We start from the raw sequence: 12,080 nt of genomic DNA, 5'->3' as shown, positions 1-12,080 counted from the left end.
AGAGCCAGCTAACAGACTTAGAAAGAAGATACTTACAGGTTCAACTGGAAAAATTCCAGGCTACAAAGGGAAAAAACTCATTTGGTACAACATATTTCTCAGTTACATAAACAGGTAAATAATTCAGTGCTTAAAAACAACTGATTGAGATGGAAGCCAGAAACTTGACACGAAATGAATTAGTCAGTCATTCCCTTCATAATGAACATATTCAAAAGATAGAGCCTGTTATAAGTGGTACTTGTTACCTCAACTCTAGTTCAAGGTTGCCCCTGACCTTTCCATAAGATCCTGTTTTCAATGGCTTATAATTTTGCCTATTTATTCTGATACTTTTCCATGCTGAAGTCAGCCTTGGGCTAAATTGTTTGGGGAAAGCAAAATCCATTTATATGCGTCTTAGAACACGGCGAGATCACACACACACACACTGCAGTTTTTTCTTTTAAATATGGCCAAGCAATAGGTTACATCAAGGAGTGCTACTAGCACCACGCATTTGAGAATAGACTCAATGTGGCAAGGACAGTGGGTCACCTTTATTAAAAGTATGCCTTCTCACCATATCCTATTTGTTTTTGAAGATCTCATGGAAGTTTTATAAATTAAAAAAAATATTTTTTCCCTCTTGATGCAATAAGAGTCTGTATTTAAAATTAACCCACTAACTAAACCTAAAAATGAGTCAGAAGTGGGAGTTTTAAAAGTTAGAGCTGCTGTGCTATGACTGTTACAACACAAATGCTAGGGACTATCCAAACAGCAAATTTCCATGCCACAGCTGACCAATGGTGCAGCTCTAGTCTAGTATTCTTGGCTCGACACCACTTGAAAGTACATGAAATCTCAGGATGAGTCTGCCTAGTATTTGCGATTTAAAATACACTGATTAACAAGACTCCAATACATCTCTCATATACCTTGTATACATTTAATCCCTCAATTTGCAAATAATTATCAAATTGTAAGAAACATCTGGAACAAAGATTAACCTTTTTATAATGAGCTGTGCATGATAAAGTTATGTTCTCATTTCACTTCTCAGTGCAGCATATGACAGCAAAATTCTAATACATCTGCTTTGTATATAGACATAAGTAAATCCAGAAATCTATTATGTAAAATAAGGGAATCGTAAGTTCATGCTCTGAAGCTGTTAGAAAATCTGTAGTTGCTTAAACAAAAGAACAGAGATAACCAACTAACAACTTTGCATAGTCATGTTAGTGCATAAATATTTGTGTTATCCAGCTTCACCCTAAAATAAAGCTTTAGAGCAAGGCACCTTCCTAGAAATGTAGTTTATTAATGCAGCATTGAAAAGTTCAATTATCTAGATTTCTGAAAAAGATGATGAAACACATCGCATGCACAGGCATGCTCATACTATGGTCCAGGATCTCAACAGTCTGAAGTCTCAAGTGGATATACAGCATACCTTACAGAAAGAAAGCTGGAAAGAGCTTGCCAATAGTCTAACAGTATAAATGTCATCTGCACAGCAAGCTTTATTCAAGGTTGTCAAATTTTTATTTAAAATGAGCTTAATAAGTGACACTAAAACTACAATGGATACATATAAAAAGAAGACATATATAAAAAGAAGGCATATGTCCTGAGGCACCAGGTCTTTTAGGTAATTGTTCCTCATTGATAAGTACTGTGCATTCCTATACAAAAAATTAAGTTAGATCATGTCTTGGTGAGTTACAACCCTGGGAAAGAGGCTAGGAATGCCAAGAGGAAACATCATGTTTTGCCTTTGCAAAGCTGGCTTCAAAATACTGACCAAATATTAGGCCTTGGCTCTCTTCAGAGTGGTATATATTAATTCTAAGGGAAGGACATCACAGTTAGTGGCAGGTTCTGACATGAATTTTTTTCCTTCAAAGTCTCTTCTTAACATAAAGTGATGGAATTTCCATTTTGACTTGTATATAACAATGATTTTATAAAGCTCGCCATTTTAAAATTAATTATTCCTGGCATACAGGAGTTAATGTTAATTTGTTGACAGGTATGTTATCTAAGATTATACAGCATTTTTAAATCTCAGCCTTCAGGAAAACCTGATTTAAAAGCTTTTGGCATTTATTACTTCCAGGAAAAAAGTTGTGCTGAATAAGTTACTAGTACACTACTTACCTTAACTCTGAAATTTAGATTGAAATGGCTTTGGACATTCTCAAATTCTTCAAAAGAAAAGTTTAATTTTCAGTTTAGCATAAATCTGTAGCATAAATCTCAAAACAATGGCAGCCATTCCATAACATTTTGTACAAAATATATTTAATTTTGATATTAGCAAAGTTTTCCATTAAAAAAAAAGATTGCACTCAAACTGAAGCAGTTTTCAAGTTTAAGTGTCAGACTTAGCTGGTCTAAAGTCTTCAGAGAAGAAAAAGTGCTTTGCCCAATTTGAAAGTTTACATTGTATGTCTGGTCTCTCCAAGAATTTCAAAGCAGCAGTATTTACTTGATTACACTGCAGGAAAAAAAACAAACAAAACACAATCCCAGTCCTTGACAAATGCAATCCTGACTCTCATCCATTCTGAACGTTGCTACTGCAAAGGATAAATTTTCCTACCTTATTGTTTTGACCCTCTCAACCTTGTTGCTTGAGCTGTGCGCCTGGCTTGTTCTGGTCAGACCTTATGAAGAATGCCTTGCATTCCAAAGCTTGTCTAACTATCCCAACTACACTGTAGGTCTAAAGATATCACGCTACGAAATCCCTGCTTCTCACTAGAGCAATGAACATTTAACAGCACAAACAGCATTAATTGACACTAATTTACAGGCTTAAAGCATGCTGCAAAAACTTAACATGATTCCCTCCAAACAAGCCTTTTAAAATAACCTGTGCATCAAAAAATTCTTAACTCACCATTGTATCAATGCAGAAACTTGCATTTACAACTGGATCCAATAAAGTATGTAGGTGCTGCAACACCTAAAAAGACACCAAAAGGAAATGCTATACAACAAGGGTGTAGTTTAAATACCTGTTCCTTTCCAGACCTTAAACATCTGAGTCCACACTAGTAAGACCTCCCCATTATCAGGATTCAGAGTCTGGAAATAGCCACTTTCATCTATGCTATGAACAAAAAAAATAGAGCATACTTCACTTTAGAAGATATTTTTAAAAGATATTCTGGCGGCAGCGAAGAAAGACTATCCTTTGTATAGTAATAACAGTTAGAGTACTTGCTCCAAACTAGAGGCCTAGGTTCCACATCCCTGACAGCCTGAGTGGATTTCAGCTCACATCTCCCACCTCCCTTCACAGTACTTTAAATACCAGGCTACCAACTAGACACAGCAGGGGCACACTTCACCAGTTCTGTAGAATGCATAAGCTATACCATTGTGCAAAAAGGATTCATAAAAAGCACAAGAGAGGGTATGACCATTGGCTAGTGGTTAGACCATTCACAAAGAAGAGGAAAGAGCCCTGGATTTTGACCCGATCCAAGGATTATTTCAATGTCATTTAATAACTCTTAATTTAAAAAACACAGAACGGCCAAGGACTAGAACCCAGAACAATGACATTGCTTCAACAGGAAGAACTGAATGCCCCAGCCTAGGCTAGCTTAAAGCCTAGTGGTCAGGGCAGTGTTGGACTCCCATCAGTCTAAAGGTAGTCATAAAACAAAACAAAAAAACAACCCCCCCCCCCAAAACCAAACAACTACTCCAACCACAACCTCATTTTCCAGATAGATGGGAACTATTACAATTACTGTGCTCACATTTTAAGAAGAGTTATATATATTTTGTATATGAGAGGACTCCAAAGCACTATTTCACCTAGTTTCTTCATTTCAGTGGGCCAAGACAGGAACTAGATGTTCAGCTGCTCAGACCAGAACAGTTACAGTAGCTGAACTCTAGAGCTAGAGACAGACATTACACACAAACTGGTTTAAGTGATCAGAAACTGCTTTTTGCCTGTAACTGAACAGATGTTCAGAGCACATAAACCAATCTGAAAATGGCTGAAACTGGTTTGAGATAAACCTGGTTGAATTGTAGCATCAGACTCAACTGATTTGGGTCAGACCGGTTTATGCAATTTCTGTCCCAGACCCCTTGCTGGTTTAAGATACCCCCAGCATGCTCTCTGTGCTGGGCAAGTTTCTTTGTTCAACAGTAGGGCTGGCCCCTCCCCTCTGCTCCCTGGCAGGAGCTCCAGCAGACAGCGGGGTCTACCTGGCTTCTCCCTGCTCCCCCACTCCCACCATCTGCTGCTTGCCTCCTTCCCTCCAATCTCCCACAGCACAGGCCCCACCCCACAGACCCTAGGCATGTGGTATGCTAGCTAATGCCAAAAGGTGTCTCTGTGTGCAAGTGTCTCCAATTTCACTGGGACAGGCAGACAGAACAGTGACTGCTTAGGGCTTTTTGGAGTTAATCAACAGGTCAGCTGATAAGCTGTTTGAGAAGAGTTTGAAGTAATGGAGAGAGGCTATTGTTTTACAGATGGGGTGATAAACACTGTAATTGGCTTCCTGCTGGCTTGCTTGCCACCAGTTTGCTGCACAATATAAAGAAGCAGGGAGGGAGATTGAAAAGCTCTGTATCATTAACAGATGCATGCACTGCACATACACCCCTTGCCTCAGTGCTAGCCCACAGCTGGCAATATGCCCGGCCCATGAGCAGCCAGCGGGGAAGAGCCTGGGGTGGTGCAGGCAGACCTCCCTAATCAATCAGAGATCCTGCCAGCACCTGGCCATCCCGACCCCCTCACCCCCCAACCCCAGCTCAGTGCTGTAAAAGGGAAGGGAGGGCTTCTTTAGCACCCCCCAGCTTCTACCCTGAGCCACTGCAGCCATGAATTTCCTCAGGCCAGAGAGAATGTTTGGTTAAAAATAACCTAGCCAGGTTAGACTAACTTGTAAAGATTGAATCAATCCAGGCTCAGGCTTTTTGAATGTGTAGCCTAGGTGTAAAAAACTTTCTGGTCAAACAAGGAAGCTTACTAGGTGGCTTGACTCCCTCTGAGGTTGGATAGCCACTAAGCATCATAAGTCTTTAGATCTCAATGGGATCAAGGGCCAGGTGCATCAACAAATGATAGATGGATATATACTAGTTATGAAACTGAATTAATAGACTAGAAGTGTGATTATTTACTTCATGTATGCATTTGGAGAGATGTTCCAATTAATAAAAAAAGTAAGGCAGAGAAAAAGGTGTATGGCTCGCATTAAAACCGCCAACTACTACAGAACGATTTTTGGCTTCATACTGCTATAGATTAAATAAGTTGGCTTATAAACAAATGTTTTAATAATTGCTTTTGTGCATTTTTATTCTCCATCTTGTATGAAGCTTCTCTTCAAAAAAAGACACACTTAACATACTTTTACTAGTTCTATAAAAACTCAGTTTTTAGTACTGCTACCCCTGGATCCTGACAAAATGTATTTCTCAAAAATCCTCAAAACAGCTTCACTCTTAGCTCCACTTTTTTCCCCCCCTGCCCTGGATTTCAGGCCTGCTGTTTTTATAAGATGGACTTTGTAAATAAAATATATAACAGCTAAAACTCCATTTTTATCCAGCATGTTGATGCATCATCTTGATTATATTTTTTTCTGGAGCACAAGCAACATGATCAACAGTTCCTCAAAAGGGAAATCTCAGTCCCAGAAAGCTTATGAACTTTTCAACAAAAAAACTACAAAGAGGCAGTACAATCAAGAGAGCTATGCAGAACAGAACATAAATAACGAACAAAATGAATATTTTAACACTAACATACTAAGAGAAAAGGTGCAATACATAGTAACTATTCTTCTATGAAACTGCCTTATTCACTGTACAAATCAACAAAATTTGAGTTACTTCCTAGAAATGACTGATTAATGTTCTGATGGAGAAATGAACCTAGAAGTCTAATCAAAGTCCTGAGAGTGGTAAGCCTAGTCTGTCTTGGGGTCTTAAACTCTAAGCCAGTTGACCAATCAATATATACAAGCAAAGATGTAATCAAATTGAAGCTCATGTATCACAATTGCATCCTTTGGTTGTTCCATCAGTCCTCCCTGTAACTTCCTTTTGACATCAGAAAACCCTCAGGCAAGATCACTAGAAGTTATCCCACCTTCATTTTTTTTTTTTAAACCAGACTCTCAGGCCCTATATAAACAACAAAACGTAGGTAACCCAACAGTGACTCTACCTGCAAAGTGAGCTCTGCAATAGGAATCAGTATTTTTCACAGTGCCTAAGACTACAAACACTTGTTTTAGAAGACCCAGGAAATTTGTTTTTTTGGAGGGGAAAAGCAACATTACAGGAAGAACACAATTAAGAATCTGAAAAACAAATGGGAAACAAGCCTATTTAACAAACAAGAATTCACTGAAAAAGTCTTACAAATTTAAAGCTAGAATCTAAGAAATAACAAAATTTTGCCCACCTACACAAGAATATGCCTGCTGTTAGCAACTGGAACCATATAAGAACCTGGTGTTTTGGACCAACACCCCCCCAAACCAAATATACACACACATCACACTTGCAGTCAATACTCATATTCCCCTTAAAAATGGAAGCCAAAGGCTCCATATTGATTAAGCCATACACCCCCCACCATGACAGATATCCATAAAAAGGAGAGGCACTAAAAGTCATGCGACTCGTGACTGTAGTGACTGATAGTTTCAATCCCTGCTACCTGCACTATGTGTGTTAATGAAATACATATATGGGCTGTGACAGACACAGGAAAAAGAAGAGTAGCACTTTACTTTCAGCTTGGTGCACCCCTGCACTGAGCATACCACATGCCTAGAAGAGGAATAGAGTCAGTTTGACTCAGCATCTGTATAGCTCATGCACTTCAGTGGAGCTTTTTGACACTTATCTAATAAATGATTGAACCAGGTATTAGATAAAAATGTCAAAAAGCCCCGTTGAAGTGTATGAGCAAGCCAGGTCAAAGTGACGCAATTCCTCTTCCGGTAAAGCGCTGTTTCTCCCCTGCCAACATCTGTCAGTATGCTGTGTCCAGGGCTCTTGCACAGAAACAAGTTAATGATCCACTGTAGAAGCTTAACTCAGAAGTACCCAAACTAGACTGAACAATTTTGTGTTCACGCATCTGAATTTTACAATTGAAAGATGGTCTTAAACTGCTGAATAATTCGACAGAAACATTACATCTTGACCTAAAATTTATTATGCATTTATCTTATGTCAATCTTAGTTGTAGCATGTCTAATCTGATGGAGAGGGGCTAACCACCTTTTCATGTCACTAGCTGGAACATCCCAGCAATAGGTGACTGGAAGGGGGTGCATGTGCCACCCCGACAGTCAACACTGATAATGTTGGTAGAGCTGGTGCCCGCCCTGACAGCGCCCCTGCCATTGGCAGCTTCTGTGGGTGCTCTCCCAGATTCAGGAAGCACCAGTCACTCATGATCCCAGTTCCAGTCAGCACATCAGTGACTCATGGGTGCAGACCTCTTCTGCAAGGACCAGGCACCTGGAAGTTGTGTTGCTGCTTTTCCAAGCTCCCCATTCTCAGCCTGGATGTGAGCACAGCTTCTAGACAAAGGAGAGGTGTGCTGGGCAGCTAGGAACGGTGCCCATGCTGCTGCCACTACTTCTTCTCAGCCCTTTCTTCTAGCTTGTGGGGAACTGTACCAGGGCCAAGAAGATGTAAGCTGCATCCACAGTGCAGCTGCTTCTCCACTCCCCACCAGACCCTCAGCTGCAGCATGGACACTACTTTCAAGTGTCTGACACTAGCATGCATACCACCAACTGGAAGCAGCACCCAGGCTGCAGCCAGGGACCATGACAGGTGGGAAGTGGGAAGGAGCTGTAACATATGCAGCTCCTCAATGTCCAACCCTAGCATGGGCAAAGGCAAATGTTGCCAACCCAAGAGACTGAAGACTATTGATTAAAGTGGTATAAATTAGTAATAGTACCTTCCATCATCCTACTTCATGATCTACTACTTAAAAGGAGAAAAAATAAAAGGAAAAAAAAGTTTCCTACATTGTAACAGTCATTTTAAATTCCAAATTGGAGGAAAAAAAAAAAAAAGTTTCCCTGCACCACAGGAAGTCAGAAGAAACATATTACCGCTTGACTTCTTTGGTGTGAGAGGGTAGCTTGAGAAAAAAAAGTGACCTATGATGAAGCAAGTGGAATAAGTATAATTTGATTAATGGTACCAATTTATCTAAATTGTTTTGACTTAGAATTACAGCATTATTTGTTAACTGCCTACAACTCAAGTTGGCAGATACTAGTTGTCAATCCTTCTAGTTCAAGATGGATAAACAAGAACTAAACTTCTGCTATAAACTGCAAGCAGAGATAGATATGAAAAAAAAAAATCATAAAAAAAGTGGAACGGTATATCAAAACAAACCCACATTTTACTCCACACAATTTCTTCCACTAACAAATTTAAGAAGTGGAAAGCTGAGCAATAATTAACTCAGATTATTCAATTTTTAAACCATATTCCAAGCAAATTCACTTCTCAAATGTGAGAATAGTATCTCCAAAATGTAACTCTCTTGCACTAAAGACCTATCAAAACACTAAGAAAAACAAAAACTTCTGACACCAAATGTTGCCAAGGAAATAGTCAGTCACAATGCAAGTGTTTAAGGCCAATCAAATGTACTAATACATGAATTTTTATAAATTATTTAATCTAGCCCTGCTGTTCAAAATATAATCAGAACAAAAGCACAACAATTCTGTAGTGTACCAAGTGTATATTTCAATTTACTGTATGCAATCTAACAACAAATTTGGTCATAATTTACCAGATATACATAAATGATTTAAGTAGTAAAAGAAGATTCAGTTCCAAGAGAATAAGTTCATACCTTGAGGAAAAAAGTAAAATACATTAAGAATGTAAAGCCAGGTCCAGTTTCTAAGCATTCGGTGAGCAGTATTCTAATAAAGCAGATTTAGGTGAATTTCAGATATATATATATATTTAATATATATAGACAGATCTACCAATTGTAAACTATGGTTTTAAAGGGGATAAATGGGATGAAAAAAAATCTTTATGCTATACTTACATATTCACAAAGCAGAACATTACTTTAACGTTTAAAATACTTTTCATTCATATGATCTTTGCCCAACTAATTTCTACTTTGGACCCCACCAGAATTACACGTTACTCATTTCAGGTTTAGAACAATGAGAATAAGATGTATTCTTCAGTTTTAAAAACAAAACAAAAACCAAAACCAAGAACTAGCCATGTGTCAGGTTTACAATGATGTGGAAACTACCAATGAAACAACTGGATGATTAAAAAAAAAAAAAAGCATTTTAATACCCATATAACTGTAGTTCAAACTTATCTCAGTTTCATCCAGCAGAGACAATGTCTAACATTAAGCCACTGTTCTACTGGAATAAAGGACAACAGTAAAGCTCGTCTCTTTAAATATATACCAACTTTGATCAGATGGAGCACCATTAGGATTCTGTCTGTCAAAGCATAGTTCAAAAGTTCTCCACTCAACTAACATAATTTAGTTACCCGATATAAAATAGGAAAATATACTCATTTTAAAATTAAAACAAAGCTGAAAATATGGTGACCTTCAATTTTTTCATACAGTACTGTCACACCGGCCAAGCTGTGTGTTATGGTAAATGCTGTGCATATTTATTTATCGTGACATATTACATCAAACGCAGTGTCCAACAACTGGTTAATTTGTTTGCCATTAGGCTAGATGAAGCAGAGGAATTTAAGCTAAAGGTGCAATACCCTTCCCTCCCTCAGAAAGAGGCCTGAACATCATTGGTATAGCATTACTAATTTTAGGAGGAGGGGAAAAAAAAAAAAAAAAAAAAAAAAAAAAAAATCAATGACTACAAAAATTCAAGTTTCAATGCTTCCTCAAAAACTGAAGTAAAGAGTGTTGGGAGTATATATAGCTCTACAGGGTACACCAACTCAAAAGAGTATCATTATATTTGGGGTGTGGGGTTCTTTTTCTTTTCTTTTTTAAGTTCTAGAAAATTAAGCCGCCAAGACAGACATTATTTAGTAACTGAACACTAGCAACAACCCAGGAAATAGAAAATAATTTAAGAAGTGTATTCACTTGGATAAACAGCAGTGGGCACAAGAGCCTAGTGTCTAATTTATACTGTGTAACAAAGCTTGCCGAAAGCAGACACAGGTAAACTAAAACTAAAAGGTTGCTTAATATTTCTATGACACTCTTTCTCCATTTCTGGGATTCTTTAAGCTTTATGTGGGACTGAGGTATACACTGGAGAAAGAAAACACAAACAAAAACAAAGCTTATGGGAATTAATGCCAAAAAAGCTAAATTTTTACCTGACACCTGTCATGGCTGCCAGTTTTCAGGAACACAGCAACGATCAAATCTCAGTTCTCCTGATATTAGGAATATTAGTCATTTTGTTTTTCCTTTTTAAAAGATTATTCCACATTTGGTTAAAGAGTAATAGCTTCCTTGCAATTTCAAAAGAAACATGAAGGAAATAGCCATTAATGCCAATATTAACTTCTCCAGTGCTAGTCACCTAGACCTCATGCTGGCTTAGAACCAAATAATTTAAATCAATTCATTAAGAGGATGATATAATCTACAGTGCATAATTTAGTTATTAATTTTAGCCCACTAAGTTAAGGGAGAAGCAAGGGTGGTATGACAAAGCCCTACTTATGGAAATGAAAGCCACTAGCCCAAATTAGCCTCACTGGCTCTGTCAGTCAAACCTATGATTGTTTTGGGGAAGCTGTTGTATTTCCATACCAAGATTGTAATTTTCTTCATTCATGTTAAAGGATACATGAATGTGTAACATAATAAGTATAGTTGCTACCATGTTGAATAGGACCCAAGTAGCTATATCCTATAAATAATAAAAAATACATTTTCTTTTGATAACTGACTGTAGATGTGAGGACTCTGTATAATTCAACCAAATGGTTGTAAGCTGTACAGTCCTGTGCAAATATCATAAAAAAATTTAATAATCCTTTTTTGCTATAAGGCTTTGACCCTACAATTTTCACAGCAACATAACTACCATCCAGCCTGTACCATATTTTGCAAGCCTTCAGTCCAAGAATTCAAATAGTCAATCCACATAGTGTCCAGCTGCAGCAACCATAAGCAGTATGCCTGGTCAGTCATCTAAGGGCATACAGACTTCTGCGGATTCATCCCATCTAGACGGGTCATTCTGTTCTTCTACATCATCACCTAGCTCTTCGTCAGCTTCTCCCACTTCATTTTCCTCATACTCTTCATCCCTAGGGAAATCTGTGTCCTGCACTTGGTCTACTCCCTCTTGCCCTCCCGGCTGAGATTTATCTGCACAGTCTACACAAACTCCATAGCGTCGTGATCCATGTCTTATTCCAACACTGGCTGCCAGCATGAAGATCTTCTTACACACCATACATTTGTATTTTTTATCCTTTTTGTGCACCTTAAAAAAACAACAACAACAACAAATTACATTTATTTGGCAAATTTGCTGCATTTGCTTGAAATGCCACCAAAGCGGAGTTTTTTTTGGAGGTTTTGTTTCTCAGAAGACCCAAACATATCAAAAGTTTGCCAGAAACACTTTTGTTTGCCTGGTGAACTATGAACACTGGTAGGGGGTTGAAAGGCAGCATTATAAAGTGGCCTTAGGTACTACTCACAGCTTGAGCAGTTGGTAAATAAAATGATCAGAAACATTTAAGATCAATTTCACTTCAATTTTACGGGGCTTCGACTGACTAAAGTGTATGAATGTGATGCAATAACGTAGAGAGACTAGAACAAGTTCTCATGTAGAAGGCAGGCTTTGTGATTTTAATGGCCATATATTTAAAATGAGCAAGAACACATCTTGCATGAACTGAAGATGTAAGTCTCTTTGGGCACTGACCAACATGGAAAAAAAGATGCACTTCACCAGAAGCAGTAGTGCATTAGTTCAACCGGGTTCCACAGCATCCATGTAGATCAGGTGCTTTAGTGAGGCATTTTGGCACTTATTTGTAGCTGATTCAAACCAACAATTAAA

At 38.2% G+C, this 12,080-nt stretch overlaps 1 protein-coding gene across 1 annotated transcript in view; it reads right to left on the bottom strand.

Annotated features, from left to right (window-relative positions):
• Positions 1-8,749: 8,749 nt before the first annotated feature.
• ZBTB10 (zinc finger and BTB domain containing 10) overlaps positions 8,750-12,080 on the bottom strand; it is a 46,391-nt gene continuing 43,060 nt past the window's right edge. The window contains exon 8 of the mRNA XM_019544284.1: positions 8,750-11,492. Coding sequence (XP_019399829.1) covers positions 11,187-11,492 — 306 coding nt within the window. The 3' untranslated portion in view covers positions 8,750-11,186. The remainder of the gene's footprint in view (positions 11,493-12,080) is intronic.

This window comes from Crocodylus porosus, unplaced genomic scaffold (assembly GCF_001723895.1).
Source record: "Crocodylus porosus isolate Cpor-Errol unplaced genomic scaffold, CroPor_comp1, whole genome shotgun sequence".
In the NCBI taxonomy this organism is placed as follows: domain Eukaryota; kingdom Metazoa; phylum Chordata; order Crocodylia; family Crocodylidae; genus Crocodylus; species Crocodylus porosus.
This window is presented reverse-complemented; position numbering and strand designations above follow the sequence as displayed.